Source organism: Ranitomeya imitator, chromosome 2 (genome assembly GCF_032444005.1).
Source record: "Ranitomeya imitator isolate aRanImi1 chromosome 2, aRanImi1.pri, whole genome shotgun sequence".
In the NCBI taxonomy this organism is placed as follows: Eukaryota; Metazoa; Chordata; class Amphibia; order Anura; family Dendrobatidae; genus Ranitomeya; species Ranitomeya imitator.
Window position 1 is genome coordinate 245,426,252 of NC_091283.1, and position 24,353 is coordinate 245,450,604.

Genomic DNA, 24,353 nt, shown 5'->3' on the forward strand with positions numbered 1-24,353 from the left:
TACACAAACAAAAGTCTGTTTTCTTGACCAACCAGAAATCAACACTTAATTTGAAAGCCAACATACAGATAACATTCTAGTATTCTTCGTTTGCTAAAAATAGTCATCTGGTTAATTAAGATACAATGCTGTATTCACAATGCCAAAAGTAAACAAAAAATATTAAAAAAAAAAAAAAATATATATATATACTAGATTGTGGCCCGATTCTAACGCATCGGGTATTCTAGAATATGCATGTCCCCGTAGTATATGGACAATGATGATTCCAGAATTCGCGGCAGACTGTGCCCGTCGCTGATTGGTTGAAGCAACCTTTATGACATCATCATCGCCATGGCAACCATTATGACATCATCGTCGCTGTGCCCATCGCTGATTGGTCGAGGCAACCTTTATGACATCATTGTCGCCATGGCAACCATTATGACATCATCGTCGCTGTGCCCATTGCTGATTGGTCGAGGCCCGGCGGCCTCGACCAATCAGACGCGGGATGTCTACGTCCTTTATGACATCATCGTCGCTGTGCCCGTCGCTGATTGGTCAAGGCCTGGTGGCCTCGACCAATCAGAGACGCGGGATTTCTACGTCGATACTGTGCCCGTCACTGATTGGTCGAGGCCTGGCATCGGGTATTCTAACACATCGGGTATTCTAGAATATGCATGTCCCCGTAGTATATGGACAATTATGATTCCAGAATTCGCGGCAGACTGTGCCCGTCGCTGATTGGTCGAGGCAACCTTTATGACATCATCGTTGCCATGGCAACCATTATGACATCATCGTCACTGTGCCCGTTTCTGATTGGTCGAGGCAACCTTTATGACATCATCGTTGCCATGGCAACCATTATGACATAATCGTCACTGTGCCCGTTGCTGATTGGTCGAGGCCTGGCGGCCTCGACCAATCAGAAACGCGGAATATCTACGTCCTTTATGACATCATCGTCGCTGTCCTCGTCGCTGATTGGTCGAGGCCTGGTGGCCTCGACCAATCAGAGAGGCGGGATTTCCAGGACAGACAGACAGAAAGACAGACAGACAGACGGGAAAACCCTTAGACAATTATATATATAGATATATAGATATATATATATATATATATATAACTTCAAATCATCCCCTTTCGCTCCATTCAAAATAAAATAAAAAAATGAAACATACACATTTGGTATCACCGCATTCAGAATTGCTTGATCTATCAATATAAAAAAAAAGAATTAACCCAATCGTGTAGCGAGAAAAAAAAAGTCAAAATGCCAAAATTACGTTTTTTGGTCACCGCAACATTGCATTAAAATGCAATAATGGACGATCAAAAGAATGTGTCTGCACCAAAATGGTATCATTTAAAACGTCAGCTCAGCACGCAAAAAATAAGCTTGCACCCAACCCAAGATCATGAAAAATGGAGATGCGCCGGGTATCGGAAAATGGCGCAATTCTTTTATAGCTTACCTAATAAAGTTGAGTTATTTTTACTGATAAATTTTTTGTGGGTCATTTATTTTCTGTTGGTATTTCGTTTATTCTATAAAACTCCCATATATTATTCTCATTTTGAACGCACGCCGCACGCATCATGTTTTTGTACAATTTGTCAATAATATATATACAGTAGGTTCTCCCCGTCGGTGTTATTTTTGATGGTCAACAAAATACGATTTTCCTGTAATTCATTTCTCACACTCTAGGTATAATAATGGATTTTTCCTGTGTGGGATTTTCGATGTTTAAAAAGGTAGTCAACTAGTTGGACAAGCCCTTCTCATTCCTCATGTTTGGTCCTGTTAAAATAAAAATCCTCATACAAACCTCTCATGGTGGCGCCGTTTCACTGGTGCTGGCGCTTGAGGCTCTGCTGAGGTTTTTACATCATGTGAGCTCTGTGCCCAATCAGTGCTGAAGTCACTGTCCCCACCTTCGGACAAATCAAGCATCATGAGGCAGTCAGAGAGCAGCCGCGGCCCTGGCTTCCTGTTCATGTTTACTGCGTCCAAAGGAAGGAGCAGTGAAGCTGCCGCTGATCGGGTGCAGGGCTCGTGTGACACTAGAAGTCCCAGAAATTTCGAGCTCTCTGGGTTCCAAAGGTAGAAATGTTAAATGACCCCTCTCTGGGACTTCTAGTGTTAAAGAAGATAAACACTCACATGTTGCTTAGGTCATTCCAGGCTAACCATGCTGGTGGGAGGAGCCAGACATGCTAATGCATCAGAGGGTCTTGGTGCAACAGCTTCTCAGGTAAGACTGAAGGCTGGGCTGACTGGCAGTAACTTAGACATGTAGGCTGTGACATCACTAAAGGGGGTTGAGTTACCCTCGCCCTCACCTTATCATTATCATGACTTGCCTAGAGAATCTAGCAGAGTAACGGCACACACATCACTCATCTTATATGGAAATTAGCTTTCTAATGATTCCAAACCCGGACTAGCTATACCACTCGGTTCAGGAGAAATCCATTTCTCGGGTTCCTTTGGAGCTAGAATTTAGCAAGAGGCGCCATAGCGAAGCTCTATCGAAGCACGTTTCAAATATATAACTGTCATATTTCTATCCCACACTGGCATCGCATTACAGCTTCTGTAATATCTCCCCCACATACAGCAAGCCCATGTGTTTGGAGATAAAGACATTCCTACGGGAAGTGGGGAAAGGAAAGAGTGAGGAGAGAGTGTAAGGTTACAGGAGCCAGGGACAGATATCCCCTAGTGCAGGGGCTGCGAGGGGGGCCACATGCAGCGTGTGTGATAACAAGGGAAAATCATACGCCATTTTATACATTATCGTGACAAGGCCAACATGAGCAATGAGTTCACTGCGAAAAATATACCGTATATTTTGGACTATAAGATGTACCTCGGTTTTAGAAGAGGAAATTAGGCAAAAAAAATAGAAGTAAAAAATGTGGTCAATTCTGTACTTAATATCCCCTATCCTGGTATATATGGTTTCCTCACCCTCATCCTGATACACATGGCTCCTTCACCCTTATCCTGGTATACATGGATCCCTTATCCCTATCCTGGCAGGAATGATCACCCTCATCCCTCTCCTAGTATGTATGGCCCCATCCCTATTCTAGTATGATTGGCCCCCATACCGGTTATGGTCTTCATCAGAGGTGTCAAACTGCATTCCTCGAGGGCTGCAAACAGGTCATGTTTTCAGGATTTCCTTGTGTTGCACAGGTGATAATTTAATCACCTGCACAGAATGATTCCAGCACCTTGTGCAATGCTAAGGAAATCTTGGAAACAAGCATGGTTTGAGGCCCTCGAGGAATGCAATTTGACACCCCTGATCTGCATAGCCCCATCAGAAAACATAAAAACAAAAACATTACACTTATGTACCCGGCGCTCCCTCACAGTGTCCTGTTCCGATGCCAGCAGCTGCTTTATGCTCGTTAGGCCAGGTTCACATTGCGTTAACAGCAGCCCATTCAACACATGCATTAACGGGCTGCTGTTAACGCAAGTGCCGATGTGTCATCACGCTAGCACAGATAGAGCTAGCAGATGCTCTATCTGCGCTAGCAGTGACGGACCCGGAAACGCTGCAGCCCGTGTCCCAGGGTCCGTCACTCAATGACGGCACATCGCTAGCGCATGCCCACTGTGGGTGTGCGCTAGTGGTGTGTCCGACATTGGACTCAATGGCGGTGTTAACGGACTGCGCTACACCGCGTTGTGCCGCGGTGTAACATAGTCCGTCTAACGGACGCAAGTAGCGTAATGTGAACCCAGCCTAAGCAGCACATGGCAGGGACGTCACAAGCAGAGCACAGCTGTCGGAGTTCTCGCCGGGACTGTGCACAGAGAGTGGTGAGTATTCATTCCTCTTCAGTAGTGCGCAGTGTCAGCCACCGGCTTCCTGCTGCTGCCGGCCGTCACATGTGCCGCTACTTAAGAGAAATTAATATTCATTGGATTCATTCATCAGGAGACTATTTAACCCCTTTCTGCCAGCTGACGGAATAGTATGTCAGCTGGCAGATCCCCTGCTTTGAGGTGGGCTCCGGCAGTGAGCCCACCTCAAAGCCGCGACATGTCAGCTGTTTTGTACAGCTGACATGTGCGCGCAATGAGCGCGAGCGGAATCGCGATCCGCCCATGCCCATTAACTAGTTAAATGCCGCCGTCAAACGCTGACAGCGGCATTTAACTAGCGCTCCCGGCCGCGCGGCCGGAGATACTCGCACTGCTGGCCCCCGTCACATGATCGGGGGTCAGCAGTGCATCGCCATAACAAACAGAGGTCTCCTTGAGACCTCTATGGTTGTTGATGGCCGATTGCTTTGAGCGCCACCCTGTGGTCGGCGTTCAAAGCAACCTTGCATTTCTGCTACATAGAGGTGATCTGTACTTCACCTCTATGTAGCAGAGCCGATCGAGTTATGCATGCTTCTAAAGCATGCCAAAATTAAAAAAAAAGGGATTAAAAATATAAAAAAAAAAAAAATATATAAAAGTTCAAATCACCCCCCTTTCGCTCCAATCAAAATAAAACAATTAAAAAAAAATCAAACGTACACATATTTGGTATTGCCGCGTTCAGAATCACCCGATCTATCAATAAAAACAAAGGATTAACCTGACCGCTAAATGGCGTAGCGAGAAAAAAATCAAAACGCCAAAATTACGTTTTTTTGGTCGCTGTGACATTGAATTAAAATGCAATAACGGGCGATCAAAAGAACATATCTACACCAAAATGGTATCATTAAAAACATCAGCTCGGTACGCAAAAATAAGCCCTCACCTGACCCCAGATCACGAAAATTGGAGACGCTACGGGTATCGGAAAATCATGCAATTTTTTTTTTTTTTTTTTTAGCAAAGTTTGGAATTTTTTTCACCACTTAGATAAAAAATAACCTAGACATGTTTGGTGTCTATGAACTCGTATTGACCTGGAGAATCATAGTGGCAGGTCAGTTTTAGCATTTTTTGAACCTAGCAAAAAAGCCAAACAAAAAACAAGTGTGAGATTGCACTTTTTTTGCAATTTCATCACATTTGGAATTTTTTTTCCTGTTTTTTGTTACATGGTATGGTAAAACCAATGATATCATTCAAAAGTACATCTCGTTCCGCAAAAAATAAGCCCTCACATGGCCATATTGACGGAAAAATAAAAAAGTTATGGCTCTGAGAAGGAGGGGAGCAAAAAACGAAAATGAAAAAGCGGAAAAAGCTCCGGTGGTGAAGGGGTTAATATTGAACTATATTCAAGCGGGACTAGACGGAGAAAACCCTAAAATCATGTATCATGTTATACGAAATAGTCAGAAAACTAGCCACATATTGGCAGATCCCAGACCTCAAACTATATACTTTGTAAGTTTATACACCACTCCAGTGTCAGGAATAGATAATATGTGACAATACAGTATATACCGCTCAGGGAACACTTAACTTTCAGAGATAATCTCCATATTCATACTAAATAATGGCACAGATCTTCCAGACATTATGACTGCACTAGTGATAATAATAATAATCTTTATTTTTATATAGCGCTAACATATTCCGCAGGGCTTTACAGGTTGCACACATTATCATCACTGTCCCCGATGGGGCTCACAATCTAGAATCCCTATCGGTATGTCTTTGGAATGTGGGAGGAAACAGGAGAACCCGGAGGAAACCCACGCAAACACGGAGAGAACATACAAACTCTTTGCAGGTGTTGTCCTGGGTGGGATTAGAACCCAGGACCCCAATGCTGCAAGGCTGCAGTGCTAACCACTGCGCCACCGTGATGAGCGAATATACTCGGTACTCGAGATTTCCCGAGCACGCTCGGGTGTCCTCCGAGTATATGTAAGTACTCGGAGATTTAGTTTTCAGTGCCAAGTACATGTGGGGATTCTCTAGCAACCAGGCAACCCCCACATGTACTTATGCTGGCTAACGTAGATGCAGCTCTGAAAACTAAATCTCCAAGTACTTACAAATACTCGAAGGCGACCCGAGCGTGCTCGGGAAATCTTGAGTACCAAGTATATTAGCTCATCACTAGATTGCACACATCCCTAGTCTTTATATTGATATTGCACTCATTCCTTGACAGACCACAGCATGGCCATTAGTTAGAAGCTGGTATTGATCTTTGGAGCAGGTAACTTTTCCCTGAGTGGTACATATTGGGCCGTCTGAAAACGGAGTTTAGTCTAGGACAATTTGTCTGCACTACTAATTAACAGCGGTTACAATACCAAACTAGGGCAGTCACTATAGGAGGAAAAACACAAGAATTATACTGTATTGTCACATGCTATCTATTCCTGACACTGAAGTGGCATATACACTTACGAAGTATATAGTTTGAGGTCTGGGATCTGCCAATATGTGGCTAGTTTTCTGACTGTTTCGGATAACATGATACATGATTTTTGTTTTTTTGGTCTAGTCTCGCTTGACTATAGGTCAATATTAAATAGTCTCCTGATGAGTTGCCTTTGGTGAGGACGATGAAACCAGTAGAAATGAGAAGCTTGGAGAGTGAGTGTGTATATGTCTCACCTCACCCTATATATTCAACTGTGGGGTACATGTTTTTTCTATTAGTCACCTACTGAATAACCTTCAGAGGGTGAATTATGGGTATAGTTTTACATTTGGAATTAATAAAGTTTAGTTTTATCCTTTTGTCAGCAAACATGAGGAATGACAAGAGGCAACCCATTTAAGAAGATTCAATTTTGGTTAAAACTATTCCAACATGGGGGGCGTGGCCTGAACGTCCATGTGAGCGGACGTGTGACAGAGCGCTCCCGCTGTTAACGCTCAATTTATCCTTATAAGCCGCAGCTGAGCGGCGATTCAAGGCGCTTACCGGCTGCAGGAAAGTCCCGGGAGTGCGGCGGTGAATAGAGGCGGCCTCGAGGTCAACAAATATGACCAGGAGGAGGCAAAGAGATGCAGGAGCCGGCGAGGCTGGGATCAGCCAAGATGGCGCTGACGCCAGAGAGAAGGCGGAGAAGGACAACGCGGCATGCCAGAAGAGAATGTCGGCGGCGGCAAAGCTCCAGCAGTTTACTAGAGTGGAGGCCGCAGGGAACACAGGAAAAGCAGAGGAGGATGCCGGAGCAGACACAGACACAGAAGGAGAGGAGGAAAGCCCAGCAGAGGAGCAGGAGGTACAACAGGGGAGCAGGGATGGTGACATGGCGGTGGTAGTAGGGGGATCTGAAGATAAGGAGTCAGGAGCAGAGCCCACCCTTAGAGATGTTTTTGCACTGGTATCATCATGCAAACAATCCCTCACCCAGCAGCTACAGGAGGTCAAGGGGGATACAGCCCAGATAAATGCAGCCCTGCAGAAGATTGACAAACGTGTGGGGGCTGTGGAGGAAAGAGTGAGCACGGCAGAAGACCATATAGTGCAGCTGCAGAAAGCGGAGAGGAAGTTTACTCAGGCAATATCGGAGCTGGCTGCAAAAAATGAGGATCTGGAGAACAGGTCCAGAAGAAATAACATTCGTATAGTGGGTGTCCCTGAAAAAATTGAGGGGAGGAATCCCACGGAGTATATTGAAAGCTGGCTCCTTGAGACCTTTGGTGATGCAGCACTGAGCAAATCCCCTGGAGCAAATCCCCGTACCATGCTTGCCAAAATCCTAAACTACAGAGACAGAGACATTATCCTGAGGAAAGCTAGAGACATGACGGATCTGACAATTGGAGGTCAAAGAGTTGCTATTTACCCTGACTATTCCGCCCTGGTACAGAAACAACGGATGATGTTCACGGGTATCAAGAGACGGCTGAGAGAACTGGGAGTGCAATACTCCATGATGTTTCCGGCACGACTGAGAGTGGTAGCGCTGGATAAGATTCATTTTTTCCAGACGCCGGAGGACGCTACCCAGTGGATAGATCTTAATGCTAAAAAGCTTAAAGGGAAAGGAGATTGAAAATGTGGGGTGGGTTAGTCGGGAGGTATTTTAATTCTTTCAAAAAGGGGAAAAAGAGATGGACTGACAGTACACTGGTAATTGAAATGTGAAGGTTGGAGGGTGGAGCTGGGTATTATTCAGGGAATGTACTGGGTGTGCTGATGCGGCGGAGAAGTACGAGGGAGGAAGGGTGTGCAGCGTACTAAAAGTTTATTTAGTTTCTTGCAGTTGTAATTTAATACAGGTTGAATTATATTGTTCTTCTAAGAATTGCGCCGAATTCTGTTATAAACGGTAGCGGGAGGCGGAAGGAGAAGGTTACGTTAACAAGAGTGTTCGCAATGGGTGATGGTGCCCCACTCTTGATAAGAGGCAGAATGTATAGTATTGGGGGGTGTGGGGGAGGGGGGGTAGGGGTAAGGGTGGGGAGGGAAGTTAGACAGCTCAGAACGGGAAGTAAAGACATAACTAAAGATGATGAGTCACATAATAGGGGACCGCTTTAAGATTTTGAGTTGGAATGTGAGAGGTCTGGCGGATAAATCTAGGAGAGCTGCGAGCTTGCAGTATGCGAAGGATCAGCGGGCTTCTATGATATGCTTGCTAGAGACGCACTTGATACAGGAGAAAGTGGATGTACTGAATAGACGTTGGATACAGAAAGGGTATCATTCTACCTTTTCGACGTACTCAAGAGGTGTGTCAGTGTTGGTGCCGGTGGGAGTGCAGTATGAAGAGGTGAAAGTATGTGTGGATGCTGAGGGTCAGTATGTGGTGATACAATGTATATTGTATGGAGTGAGATTGTGTGTGGCGGCAATGTATATTCCACCTCCATATTCAAGTAAGAAGATCAGGGAGGTGTTGGAGAGGGTGCAACGATGGGAACCACTACCACTCTTAATTATTGGGGATTTGAACAATATCTGTGATGACTTTTGGGATAAAAATAAGAACACCCAGAACAGGTCGGAGGGGCACACTACAACATTTGGTACCTATGTGCGTGAAATAGGCATGATTGATCTATGGAGAGTTAGACATGTTGGGGAGAGAGGGTACTCGTGCTACTCGCCGGCTCATGCTACGCTATCCAGAATTGATATGGCGCTGGGTAACCGCCTGTTGGACACAATGGTGGGAGAGGTGCGTTATCTGCCGAGGGCCCTTTCGGATCACAGTCCAATTGAGGTGGAGGTTAGGTTGTTGGGGACACGGACCGCAAGTGGGAGAGAATGGAAGATCCATCCTAACTGGTTACAGAGTATTGATTTGGACGGTATAGGGAAGGAGGTGACGGAATTCTTTGCTTTAAATGATGGGAGTACAGATGCTCTAACTGTTTGGGATGCAATGAAAGCGTACCTGAGAGGGTTACTATTTAGAGACATTAGTAGGTGTAAGAGGAGGACAAGGGAGGCGGAGAGAGTGGCGATGGAGGAGCTGAAAGCCGCAGAGGACGAGATGGTAGTGCTGGGGACTTCTGAGGCAGAGAAAAGGTTGAGAACAGCGCAAAATTGTATGGAAAAGATTCTGCTGGGAAAAGCTGAAAGGAAGCGGGAGTTTCAGAGGGTGGCTTATTTTCAGGAGGGAGAAACAGTGGGACACATGCTATCGGTGGTAGCCGCGGCTCAGCGTGGTACCTCGTATGTACATTCGTTGGTTTCAGATGGGGGGAGCAGGGTATCTGAAACACCTGAAATTATAAAGGTCTTTGCGGACTTTTACGCGGACTTATATTCCTCCAGGGTCAATGAGTCAGCCGGAGATACGGAGACTTTCCTTGAGAGTCTGGGTCTTCCGAAATTGAGTGAGGAGGATGGGGTGAGCCTCGATGCCCCTATCACCGAGGAGGAACTGAGTCGGGCGCTGAAGTCTATGGCTAATGGGAAGGCACCTGGGGTTGATGGGTTACCAGCCGAAATCTATAAAAGTTTGGAGGAAGTGCTGATTCCCAGATTAAAGTTAGTACTGGAGGAGGCTGGATGCCAAGGGTATCTCCCAGCATCTATGAGGGAGGCTATTATAGTGGTTATTCCGAAGGAGGATAAGGATCTGGGGAAGCCTGAGTCGTATCGACCAATCTCTCTGTTAACCATCGATGTCAAACTCTTGGCCAAGGTGTTAGCTACCCGTTTGTCCAGCGTCATTGCTAGCCTTGTACATCCGGATCAGTCTGGTTTTATGCCTGACAGGTCTACAGCGGTTAATCTGCGGAGGCTGCATATGAACCTACAGCTGAAGTCTGACAACTGTGGCCGAAGGGTTATTGCATCCTTGGATGCCCATAAGGCGTTTGACAGTGTGGAGTGGGGATATCTCTGGCGGGTGTTGAAGTGTATGGGTATTGGTCCGCAATTTGTGGCATGGATTCAACTGTTATATTCACTACCAACAGCTAGAATTAGAGTGAATGGGGAACTTTCTCAGCCTATAAAGTTGGCCAGAGGTACGAGGCAGGGTTGCCCACTGTCGCCCCTTCTGTTTGCCTTAGCTGTGGAGCCACTGGCCGCTAAGATCCGACAATCGGATGAGGTTCCTGGGTTCAGATATGGGAGTGTTGAGGAGAAGATCGCGTTATATGCAGATGACATTTTACTGTTCCTGGCGGACCCGGATGAAGCCTTGAATGGGGCTATCGAGATCATTGGGAAATTTGGAGCCTTGTCGGGATTGAGGATAAATTGGGATAAATCGGTCCTCTTCGAGGTGGATGGAGTGGAGGAGAGCAGAAGTGAGCCATTGGGAGAGGGGCGGCTTAAGGTGGCATCCCTTTTCAAATACCTGGGAATATGGATCTCGATGCCAGTTACAGAGTTTTTGTATAGGAATTTGACTCCTCTCATGGGCGCCCTTAAAGCAAAAGTGGATGCGTGGAATAAATTACACCTATCGGTGGTGGGTAGGGTTAATCTCATTAAAATGGTTCTGATGCCCAAATTACTTTACGTCCTACATAATGCGCCAGTTTGGATTCCACGTGGGAAATTCCGGCAGATTAATGCTCTTTTTAGAAGCCTGATATGGGGGAGGCGGTACCCACGTATTCGCCTGGAGACGCTTCAGCGACCCAAGGAAGATGGAGGATTGGCTTTACCCAATCCTGAGTTATATTTTCTTGCAGCCCAGAGCCAGCATTTGAAGGGCTGGGCGCGGGGAGCGTCTACCAGTGCGGTACAACACTTAATGGAGAGGGTGACAAACCGAAGACCGGTGGCGCAGTGTCTGGAGGATGGCTCCTTGGGAGTATTGGGGAAATTATACCCAACTATGTTTTTGATACATAAATTATGGACCAGACTGCGACATATTCGGGGGGTTACGGGGCTGACTAAATTTACACCGATATGGCTTAATAATAATTTGGTTGAGTTTGCGGCTCTTGGAGTGCTGGCGGAGTGGCAGGCCAAAGGAATCCACTTGGTGGCTCAGATAATTCAACAACAAGGATTAAAGTCCTTTTCGCAGCTGCAGGGAGAGTTTGGATTGAGACCGACTGGGGAGTATCAATATGCTCAGATGAAACATGCCTTTAAAGCGCAAAACAAGGGCGGTGGTATTGAGATCCAGGAGGACATAGTTCTGGAATACGTATGTGGGGAAGGGTCCACAAGGGGAGTCATTACCACCCTTTATAAGGACCTTCTACATGCATATTTACTAGACTTTCCTCTAAAAGCGAGAGCGAAATGGGAAAGAGATTTAGGCCCAATGGAGGATGAAACCTGGGAGTCGGGGTTGGAGTGGGTTCCACGAGTGTCACTGAGCGAGCCGTATAGACTATCGCAGCTGTACATCTTGCACAGAGTCTATAAATCACCGGAAGTGTTGCACAGAGCGGGGTTGCGTGCGGACTCTGAATGCCCGAGATGTAAGACTGAGAATGCAGGAATATACCACATGATGTGGACATGTCCAAGACTGGTTGCTTTCTGGTTGGTGGTAATGAGCCGTGTGGAAGGGGCGTATAAATGCAGAGTGCCGAGAGATCCGATAGTGTGTATACTGGGACATGTAGAGGAAATTAGAGTGGATAACACCTGGAAGATAGCAATAGCTAGGCTATTATATATGGCAAGGAAGGTAATAGCAAGGAACTGGATCAAGGATGAGCCGCCTACAAGGGGTGAATTCCTGAAATATGTTAAACATGGTCTCAATTTGGAAAAGGGGGTATACAAAAGACGTGGGAAAATAGAAACGTTTGATAAAATGTGGTCTCCGTGGCTCGAGCTGGGATAGTAGGTATGGGAAATGGGAGGATGAGGGCCTCTGAAAGGAAGAGAGTGCTAAAGAACAAGCGGACATAAGTGATTCAAATGGCTCAAAGAGCCATCAATACTGGTAACAAAAGTATAACTGGGAAGGAGCTGTCAGGGGAGGGGGAGGTTTGGGTTTTGTTGGGATTGTTGGGGGTTTGGAAAATGTAAAAATTTTGTAATATACTGGAAAATGCATAAATTGTATTGTTCATATTCGCTTTCAATAAAAATCTATTTAATAAAAAAAAAAAAAAAAAAACTATTCCAACATTATGAACATAAAAAAGGCTTCTCCCCTATGTGATGTCTCTGATGTCTAACAAGATCTGATTTCTGGTTAAAACATTTCCCACATTCTGAACATAAAAAAGGCTTCTCCCCTGTGTGAGTTCTCTGATGTCTAACAAGATCTGATTTCCGGTTAAAACATTTCCCACATTCTGAGCATGAAAAAGGCTTCTCCCCTGTGTGATTTCTCTGGTGACTAACAAGATCTGATTTCCGGTTAAAACATTTCCCACATTCTGAACAGGAAAAAGGCTTCTCCCCTGTGTGATTTCTCTGGTGACTAACAAGATCTGATTTCCGGTTAAAACATTTCCCACATTCTGAGCATGAAAAAGGCTTCACCCCTGTGTGATTTCTCTGGTGACTAACAAGATGCCCTTTCTGGTTAAAACATTTCCCACATTCTGAACATGAAAAAGGCTTCTCTCCCATATGAGTTATTTGGTGTATAACAAGACTCCTTTTCTGGTTAAAACATTTCCCACATTCTGAACATGAAAAAGGCTTCTCCCCAGTATGAGATATTTGGTGTCTAACAAGATTCTCTTTGAGGGTAAAACATTTTCCACATTTTGAACAGGAAAAAGGCTTCTCCCCTGTGTGAGTTCTCTGATGACTAACAAGATGCACTTTCCTTTTAAAACATTTCCCACATTCTGAACATGAAAAAGGCTTCTCCCCTGTATGAGATATTTGGTGTCTAACAAGATTCTCTTTGAGGGTAAAACATTTCCCACATTTTGAACAGGAAAAAGGCTTCTCCCCTGTATGAGTTCTCTGATGACTAAAAAGAAGCACTTTCCTTTTAAAACATTTCCCACACTCTGAACATGAAAAAGGCTTCTCCTCTGTGTGAGATATTTGGTGTCTAACAAGATGCCATTTCTGGTTAAAACATTTCCCACATTTTGAACATGAAAGCGGCATCTCCCCTGTGTGAGTTTTATGGTGATTAACCAAATCCGATTTCCATTTAAAACATTTCCCACACTCTGAACATGAAAAAGGCTTCTCCTCTGTGTGAGATATTTGGTGTCTAACAAGATTCCATTTATGGTTAAAACATTTCCCACATTCTGAACATGAAAAAGGCTTCTCTCCTGTGTGAGTTATTTGGTGTCTAACAAGATGCCATTTCTGGTTAAAACATTTCTCACATTCTGAACATGAAAATGACTCATTTGCTTTAGGAGCAGTTTGTTGTTTAATGCCTCTTTTGTGACTTTGATTTTCCTTAGTAGTCAGTAATGAATCAGAACATGGGACCTGTTTCATAGGATCAGATGAGAGATCTTTGCTGTGAATGGATGATGATATATCTGAAGTAATGGCATTCACTTCAGTTTTATCTTGTAGGATCTCAAGGTCATCAGATTTAAAAATTGAAGATGTCAGCTGTCCCTCTGATCTCCTGGTACAGTCATCTGCTAAGATAAAAAACATTTTTTTTTTTAATAAAATATCGTTGAGTTTTATATTTTTGAACATTTCTACTGACAGTAAACTGTCCATAAAAATGGCAAGCTATGTAAAAAACTTGAATTATTTACCAAGACAATGACAGTTCACAGTCTAAAAGAAAACCTTGTTGGATGAGCCAGTAGTGCTTGGTGTTCAGCTGTTTGTTCATTCTGCCTCCCAAATATCGAATAAAAAGAAACCAATCAATGTTATGTAGGCGAAAATAATACCAATTCTCATCTCATAAAAAACAAGTCCCCACTTAGGTCCATCATCTGTCAATGGAAAAACAGAGGTTCCCACTCTACTAGTGGCTCAAAGGCTGTTGAAAAGCAACAGGGTTTCTATAAACCAATCCAGCAAAATCCACTCTCACTTCTGAGTCTTGCTGAGTGCTCAAACAACATTTAGGATCCCTGTTGTCACTAGATTGTATGAAATATAATATGATTTTGGAGTTTGCCTGTCAGACCCATGCTGCGGGCTAAAAAGCCCTCCCTTCCCTGTGTTTCTGAATCTATGTGTAGAAGAGGTTTTTATTGCTCTGGCCATAAATTCCAAGCTTGGAGCAATATGTCACGATTCACACCATGATCGTCACCCCTACGTCACGGATCGGGGTGACTTTAGGCCAACAGACGGCTATCACATGTGCAGGGGGGCTTATCTTAGTTATCCCTCCACTGCTACAATGTGATGAAACAAAACACAAGGCTATTGACCTCTTAGTTTACAGCAGGGGCTTATTCTAGGTATCCCACTGCTCTTCAAAATACCACGAACTGCAGGGATTTATGTATATCCCGCTTACAGTTCTATTTGAAACTTGCAGCTCTCTGGCGCCCCCTTTACACTCAGGTCAGATTAGGTACTGCACCTAGAGTAATTAGTCGCCAGAAAGGCTGCCAGCTATGTACTGGCTATTGGGCACGCTGCAGTGAGGCGATATAAATACTCCCACACAGGCAGGAACAATAGTTATCAACGCCGTAGTCGCTACGACTCCAGTACAAAGGTATGCTGCCACCAGCTCAGATTAACCGGGTTCGAAGCTAACCCAAAACAGTAGCGTAATTCCCTTCAGAAGACTTAGGGTACGTTTTAGAGCAGGAAGAACGAAAACTAGTAATTATTATATATTTTACTCCGAAAGAAGGCAGTGTTTATAAAGAAGGCATATAAAGATGTTACAATATGAGACAATTGAAAATATGTACAAAGGTAATTATAAAAAAAAACAGGGATTACATGAGAAATAAACACGTGTTCAGAGCATTGCAGGCAACCAGGCTAGTGGGTGGAGTTCCCATATATCTCCCAATGCATCAGGACTGGCAGTCAGAGCTCCTCAGGTAAAACTAACTGCTGGGGGTCTGGCAAAAACGTATAAACCGCAGCCTGTGACATCACCAACAGGGCTGGTTTACCCAGACCCTCCTCTCTCTTCAGTCTTAGTAAATTTCACACAAGTTTGTCTAATGCCTGTATCTCTGCTACAGAACATGTCAGAATCATAACACACCCAGCATTCATCTTGTATTAACATTGGCGTTCTAATGAAACCAAATTTGTGCTATTTGTGATGCACAGTTTTAGAGAATTCCATACTTTGTAACTGATGGAGTTAGAAGCCCGCGCTTACCGTGGTGGATAAATCCGTCGATGGAGATTCACAAATTGGATGTATTATTTTCCTAGCCTAAACCGTTGGCCCAATATCTTATCATATTAGAACAAAGACCCTCACGGATTTTGGAGAACTTCTATACCAGTTATAGCTGGACAGATGGGAGGGGGGGAGTAAGTTGCTCCAAGCTTGGAATTTATGGCCAGAACAATAAAAACCTCTTCTACACATAGATTCAGAAACACAGAGGGAAGGGAGGGCTTTTTAGCCCGCAGCATGGGTCTGACAGGCAAACTCCAAAATCATATTATATTTCATACATTCTCGTGACATCTCCCCCTTTTGGCCTGCGCTACGGAGGCAGAACCCCTCGGTATGCCTCCATGCGCACCTCAGTAGGTTCCCCCTGGTGGGACAGTCCATCGGCATTTCCATGCTCCCTGTCCATTTTGTGTTCAATGGTGAAGTTAAACTGCTGAAGGGCAAGGCTCCAGCGTAGCAACCTGCCGTTGGTTCCACACATGGCGTTTAGCCAGCGCAGAGGGTTGTGGTCAGTCACCACGGTGAAGGTGCAACCGTACAAGTAGGGCTGCAAGCGCTACAGGGCCCAGACTGTGACCAGGCACTCCTTCTCAATGGTGGAGTAGGCCACTTCCCTCGGCAAAAGTTTCTGGCTCAGGTACAACATGGGGTGCCCTTGGTCCTCCGAGTCAACCTGGCTGAGCACAGCACCGAGGCCAAACTCGCTGGCGTCAGTCTGTACCAAGAATGGTCGCACAGTGCTGTTTTCAATGCCTGGAAGGCCCCCTCACAGCCATCGGTCCAGTTGACGATGTGGGGTAGCTTCTTCCTGGTGAGGTCCGTCAAAGGCTTTGCCAGGCTACTATAGTGCTGTACGAAACGCCTATAGTACCCTGCAGTGCCCAGGAAGGACATTACCTGTTTCTTGGTCCTGGGAGTGGGCCAGTTCACGATCGCTCCCACTTTCTCAGGCTCTGGCTTTAGGGTGCCTCTGCCTACCCGGTGCCCCAGGTAGTGGACCTCACTCATGCCCATCTGGCACTTTCCCGGCTTGATAGTCAGTACTTCTTGGTGAATTTGCCTGAGCACCTCCTCGAGATGGTTGCAGGTGTTCCTTGCAGGAGGAACTGAAGATGGCAATGTCATCCAAGTACGCCACTGCGTACTTCTCCAGTCCCTGAAGCAGGAGGTTGACCATCCGCTGGAAAGTGGCAGGGGCATTCTTCATGCCGAAGGGCATGACCGTGGACTCATACAGTCCAAAGGGTGTGATGAAGGCGGACTTCTGCGCCTCGGGGCTCAGGGGAATCTGCCAGTATCCTCGACTCAGATCCATTATTGTCAGGTATTTTGCGCTACCTAACCTCTCAAGCAGCTCCTTGATGCGCGGCATTGGGTGCACATCAGAGGCTGTGATGGCGTTGAGCCCCCTGTAGTCCACGCAGAACCGGGTGGTCCGGTCCTTCTTTGGCACGAGAACTACAGGTGAGGCCCACGTGCTCTTTGACTGTCGAATCACCCCCAGCTGTAACATCTCATCAATCTCCTGGCGCATAACCTGCTGCACCTGTTCGGAGATTCGATAGGGTGTTTGCCGTAGTGGGGCGTGATTCCCGGTGTCCACCTCGTGGACTGCTAACTCAGTCCTCCCAGGTCAGTTGGAGAACACAACCTGGAAGGGTTCCAGTGTGGTTTGCAACTGCAACCGCTGGGGTTCAGTTAACGAGGCGCTTACCTCCACGTCCTCGATGGACCCACCGGCTTTGGCTTGGGCCAGCATGTCCAGGAGGGTGTCTTCCTCCCCGTCTTCGGGTAAGCTGCAGACCGGTAGGACGAAAGGTTCACGTTTATGGTGAGCCTTCATCATGTTGACATGAAAGGCCTTTTGCCTACCCTAAGCGTGGTCAAGCGTGACCACGTAGGTGACCGGGTTGAGCTGTTGGTGGACGACGTACGGGCCCTCCCAGGCTGCCTGAAGCTTATCCGTTGGCACAGGGACCAGCACCCACACCTTTTGACCCACGTAGTAGGTCCGCTTCCGAGCGTTCTGGTCGTACCAGCGCTTCTGGTCAGCCTGAGCCTGCGTCATGTTGTCATGCACCAACTGTGTCAAGGTCTGCATCTTGTCACGGAAGCGCATGACATACTCCACTATGGACACTTCAGAAGGGTTCGGCTCCTCTTCCCAGGATTCTCTTACCAACCCAAGGGGTCCCTGGACTCGCCTGCCATACAGGAGCTTGAAGGGGGAGAACCCCGTCGAGGCCTGCAGAACCTCTCGGTAAGCGAATGGCAGGTGTGGGAGGTACCGTTCCCAGTCACGTCCTTGGGTCTCAACCAGCATGCGTAGCATCTGTTTGAGGGTACTATTGAAGCGTTCACACAAGCCATTGGTCTGTGGGTAATACGCACTCGATACCAGGTGCTTCACCTGCATTCTCTTACAGAGAGCCTCCATTAGGCGAGATATGAATTGGGTCCCTTCATCAGTAAGCATCTGGGAAATCCTACATGTGAAAAGATAGCCAATAGGGCATCCGCCACCTTATCTGCCCTAGTTGAAGACAGAGCTACTGCCTCTGGGTACCGGGTAGCGTAGTCTACCACAGTAAGGATGTATTGCTTTCCAGAGCTGCTGGAGACGGCCAGGGGGCCCACAATGTCCACAGCGATTCTCTGGAAAGGCTCCTCTATCACTGGCAAAGGGATCAGGGGAGCCTTAAGAGCAGGCCCCGCCTTCCCCACTCTTTGACAGGTGATACAGGAGCGGCAGTAGTTTGACACATCTGACCCCATCTTAGGCCAATAGAAGTGTTGAGACAGCCGGGCTTTAGTTTTGCTGATCCCCAAGTGTCCAGCTAGCGGGATCTCATGGGCAATCCGTAACAACTCACCCCGAAATTGCTACGGAACGACCGGCTGTCTTTCCCTCAACCACTCCTTTTGCGATTTTCCGGGTACTGTCTCCGGGTACAACCTTCCTCGTTCCCAGAACACCCTCTCCTTATCAGTGACGGAGGTGGATGTCTCAGCGAGTTGTCTCAAACTCTCTAGGCTCGCATCTGCGCGCAGAGCGGCCTGATACTCCTGGCTAGGGGAAGCCAGAAGCGATGTCAGGGTCCCTTCCCCACGGGAACCCTCTTGGACCTGCTCTGGGTCCACCTCTGGTTCAGTCACCATGATGACTGAGGAGGGTCCGGAAGGCAGACAGTTATCTGTGTTCTGGGCACTCTCACTGCTGGTGACAGCAGCTACGTAGGCTGTCTCCCTGGGGATTTCTACAGACCCATCAGCCGGCGCTGCTATGGGCTCTACCTCCCCATCCACCCCCAACACTCCAGGGGCAGTGCTACTTATGGGCCAGTTACCTTCCTCGGTGGCACTGGTCAATTTCATGGCATCACCTTTCTCATGGTTCCCATGCTTCTCCCCATTTCCTGTAGCACAGACACTTGCCCCTGCTAGGGGTTCCTCAGCCATCTCACTCCGCAGAGCAACGTGGCTGAGCACTCCTGTACCTATGGACACATCAACTTTCACAGAAAAATCATTATCAGGTTCAGTTGGCACAGGTACAACATTTTCACCATCAATCCTAGAAAAAAAAATGGTTATTAGATGCATCATTACAAGATAAAGCATGGTCAGGTAACACATGCGATTTCCCATCATTATCATCATCATCAGAGTTAACATTACCCTTATTAGCAGATTGGGGAGGGGTGTCAGGGACGTAGTATGCAACCATCCTCCCCAAATCAGTCCCCAACAAAACATCAGTGGGTAAATTATCAGACAGCCCCACTTCCTTCACCCCGCTTCCGGCACCCCAATCAATATAAACCCGGGCCATTGGTAAGGGACAGCTGATGCCCCCAATCCCAGTGACAGTCAGGGTTTTCCCCAGAATGATTTCTTCAGGGGCCGCCAGTTCGGGTCGGATGAGGGTTCGTTCAACCCCGCTGTCCTTGAGGTCTGTAGCAACATGGCCTCTCAACGATGACATGCTCTACGTTGTCACACACCCTCCCAACCACACCACCCACCAAAAGAACTGCTGCATTAGGCCCTGGGGCCTTGGCTGGGGGGTTCTTCGGCTTGTCTGGACAGTGGGGACTAATATGACCAGTCCGCTTGCAGAAGAAACACTGGCGAGGTTCGATGGTAGGTGTGGTGCTGTTGGCCACGGGGACAGGACCTCTGGTGTGTTGGCTGGCAGGGGTACTTGCGTTGGTTGCAGGCTTACCCCCTCTCCAGCTGGTGGATCTACAGTTGGCCTCATAGGCATTGACAATCTGCGCTGCTTTCGTCACGTCTTTGGGTTCTCTATCCATCATGAACTGTCGCACCTCAGCTGGGCAAAGATGTAAGAACTGGTCTTTGATCATCAGGTCTCCCAGCTGCTCAAAGGTGGTCACTGACAGTCCTTGGATCCACTGGTTAAAGTGGGTCCTGAGTCCCTGCACCACATTGCCGTAGCTGTCATGTGGGCTGTTATGAAAGATAATTCAGAACCACAATGGACATAGAGGTCAGCGCACATACAGTGACCTGACAATAACCCAAAAAACGAGAACGAGCTCTGAGACGTGGGAACTCTGTTGACCGCAATCCCTGATCCTAACAAACCACACTAGAAGCAGCCGTGGATTGCGCCTAACGCTGCCTATGCAACTCGGCACGGCCTGAGAAACTAGCTAGCCTGAAGATAGAAAATAAGCCTACCTTGCCTCAGAGAAATACCCCAAACGAAAAGGCAGCCCCCACATATAATGACTGTGAGTAAAGATGAAGAGACAAACGTAGAGATGAAATAGATTTAGCAAAGTGAGGCCCAACTTTCTGAACAGAGCGAGGATAGGAAAGGTAACTTTGCGGTCAACACAAAACCCTTCAAAAACCACGCAAAGGGGGCAAAAAGACCCTCCGTACCGAACTAACGGCACGGAGGTACACCCTCTGCATCCCAGAGCATCCAGCAAGCAGAAAAAAACAAATTGACAAGCTGGACTGAAAAAAACAGCAAACAAATAGCAAAGAGGAACTTAGCTATGCAGAGCAGCAAGCCACAGGAACGATCCAGGAGGAAACAGGTCCAACACTAGAACATTGACTGGAGGCCAGGATCAAAGCACTGGGTGGAGTTAAATAGGGAAACACCTAACGACCTCACCACATCACCTGAGGAAGGAAACTCAGAAGCCGCAGTACCACTTTCCTCCACCAACGGAAGCTCACAGAGAGAACCAGCCGAAGTACCACTTGTGACCACAGGAGGGAGCTCTGCCACAGAATTCACAACAGTACCCCCCCCTTGAGGAGGGGTCACCGAACCCTCACCAGAGCTCCCAGGACGACCAGGATGAGCCATATGAAAGGCACGAACAAGATCGGGAGCATGGACATCAGAGGCAAAGACCCAGGAATTATCTTCCTGAGCATAACCCTTCCACTTAACCAGATACTGGAGTTTCCGTCTTGAAACACGAGAATCCAAAATCTTCTCCACAATATACTCCAACTCCCCCTCCACCAAAACCGGGGCAGGAGGATCAACAGATGGAACCATAGGTGCCACGTATCTCCGCAACAATGACCTATGGAATACGTTATGGATGGAAAATGAATCTGGAAGGGTCAGACGAAAAGACACAGGATTAAGAACCTCAGAAATCCTATACGGACCAATAAAACGAGGTTTAAACTTAGAAGAGGAAACCTTCATAGGAATATGACGAGAAGATAACCAAACCAAGTCCCCAACCCGAAGTCGGGGACCCACACAGCGTCTGCGATTAGCGAAACGTTGAGCCTTCTCCTGGGACAAAGTCAAATTGTCCACTACATGAGTCCAAATCTGCTGCAACCTGTCAAACACAGTATCCACACCAGGACAGTCCGAAGACTCAACCTGCCCTGAAGAGAAACGAGGATGGAACCAGAGTTGCAGAAAAACGGTGAAACTAAGGTAGCCGAGCTGGCCCGATTATTAAGGGCGAACTCAGCCAAAGGCAAAAAGGACACCCAGTCATCCTGATCAGCAGAAACAAAGCATCTCAGATATGTTTCCAAGGTCTGATTGGTTCGTTCGGTCTGGCCATTAGTCTGAGGATGGAAAGCCGAGGAAAAAGACAAGTCAATGCCCATCCTACCACAAAAGGCTCACCAAAACCTCGAAACAAACTGGGAACCTCTGTCAGAAACGATATTCTCTGGAATGCCATGCAAACGAACCACATGCTGGAAAAACAATGGCACCAAATCAGAGGAGGAAGGCAATTTAGACAAGGGTACCAAATGGACCATCTTAGAGAAGCGATCACAGACCACCCAAATGACTGACATCTTTTGAGAGACGGGAAGATCTGAAATAAAATCCATAGAGATATGTGTCCAAGGCCTCTTCGGGACCGGCAAGGGCAAAAGCAACCCACTGGCACAAGAACAGCAGGGCTTAGCCCGAGCACAAATCCCACAGGACTGCACAAAAGTACGCACAACCCGCGACAGAGATGGCCACCAGAAGGATCTAGCCACTAACTCTCTGGTACCAAAGATTCCAGGATGACCAGCCAACACCGAACAATGAACCTCAGAGATAACTTTATTCGTCCACCTATCAGGGACAGTTTCTCCACTGGGCAACGATCAGGTTTATTATCCTGAAATTTTTGCAGCACCCGCCGCAAATCAGGGGAGATGGCAGACACAATTACTCCCTCTTTGAGGATACCCGCCGGCTCAGATACACCCGGAGAGTCGGGCACAAAACTCCTAGACAGAGCATCCGCCTTCACATTTTTAGAGCCCGGAAGGTATGAAATCACAAAGTCAAAACGGGCAAAAAACAACGACCAACGAGCTTGTCTAGGGTTCAAGCGCTTGGCGGACTCGAGATAAGTCAAGTTCTTATGATCAGTCAAGACCACCACGCGATGCTTAGCTCCCTCAAGCCAATGACGCCATTCCTCGAATGCCCACTTCATGGCCAGCAACTCTCGATTGCCCACATCATAATTACGCTCAGCAGGCGAAAACTTCCTGGAAAAGAAGGCGCATGGTTTCATCACTGAGCAATCAGAACTTCTCTGCGACAAAACAGCCCCTGCTCCAATCTCAGAAGCATCAACCTCGACCTGGAACGGAAGCGAAACATCTGGTTGACACAACACAGGGGTAGAAGAAAAACGACGCTTCAACTCTTGAAAAGCTTCCACCGCAGCAGAAGACCAATTGACCAAATCAGCACCCTTCTTGGTCAAATCGGTCAATGGTTTAGCAATACTAGAAAAATTGCAGATGAAGCGACGATAAAAATTAGCAAAGCCCAGGAACTTTTGCAGACTTTTCAGAGATGTCGGCTGAGTCCAATTATGGATGGCTTGGACCTTAACAGGATCCATCTCGATAGTAGAAGGGGAAAAGATGAACCCCAAAAATGAAACCTTCTGAACACCAAAGAGACACTTTGATCCCTTCACAAACAAAGAATTAGCACGCAGGACCTGAAACACCGTTCTGACCTGCTTCACATGAGACTCCCAATCATCCGAGAAGATCAAAATGTCATCTAAGTACACAATCAGGAATTTATCCAGGTACTCTCAGAAGATGTCATGCATAAAGGACTGAAACACTGATGGAGCATTGGCTAGTCCGAATGGCATTACTAGATACTCAAAATGGCCCTCGGGCGTATTAAATGCAGTTTTCCACTCATCGCCTCGCTTAATACGCACAAGATTATACGCACCACGAAGATCTATCTTAGTGAACCAGCTAGCCCCCTTAATCCGAGCAAACAAATCAGATAACAATGGCAAGGGGTACTGAAATTTAACCGTGATCTTATTTAAAAGGCGGTAATCTATACAAGGTCTCAGTGAACCATCCTTCTTGGCTACAAAAAAGAACCCTGCTCCCAATGGCGACGATGACGGGCGAATATGCCCCTTCTCCAAAGACTCCTTCACATAACTCCGCATAGCGGCGTGCTCTGGCACAGATAAATTAAACAGTCGACCTTTAGGGAATTTACTACCAGGAATCAAATCGATAGCACAATCACAATCCCTATGCGGAGGTAGGGCATCGGACTTGGGCTCATCAAATACATCCCGGTAGTCAGACAAGAACTCAGGAACCTCAGAAAGGGTGGATGAAGAAATAGTCAGAAATGGGACATCACCATGTACCCCCCGACAACCCCAGCTGGACACAGACATGGATTTCCAATCTAAAACTGGATTATGGACTTGTAGCCATGGCAACCCCAACACGACCACATCATGCAGATTATGCAACACCAGAAAGCGAATAACCTCCTGATGTGCAGGAGCCATGCACATGGTCAGCTGGGTCCAGTACTGAGGCTTATTCTTGGCCAAAGGCGTAGCATCAATTCCTCTCAATGGAATAGGACACTGCAAGGGCTCCAAGAAAAACCCACAACGCCTAGCATACTCCAAGTCCATCAAATTCAGGGCAGCGCCTGAATCCACAAATGCCATGACAGAATACGATGACAAAGAGCAGATCAAGGTAACAGACAGAAGAAATTTTGACTGTACCATACCAATAGTGGCAGACCTAGCGAACCGCTTAGTGCGCTTAGGACAATCAGAGATAGCATGAGTGGAATCACCACAGTAGAAACACAGCCCATTCAGACGTCTGTGTTCTTGCCGTTCAACTCTGGTCAAAGTCCTATCGCACTGCATAGGCTCAGGTTTAAGCTCAGGTAATACCGCCAAATGGTGCACAGATCTACGCTCGCGCAA

At 46.8% G+C, this 24,353-nt stretch overlaps 1 protein-coding gene across 1 annotated transcript in view; it reads right to left on the minus strand.

The window, feature by feature from the left end:
* Positions 1-12,443: 12,443 nt before the first annotated feature.
* The window catches only part of LOC138662886 (oocyte zinc finger protein XlCOF6-like), a 59,039-nt gene continuing 47,129 nt past the window's right edge, over positions 12,444-24,353 (minus strand). The window contains exon 6 of the mRNA XM_069748880.1: positions 12,444-13,891. Coding sequence (XP_069604981.1) covers positions 12,447-13,891 — 1,445 coding nt within the window. The 3' untranslated portion in view covers positions 12,444-12,446. The remainder of the gene's footprint in view (positions 13,892-24,353) is intronic.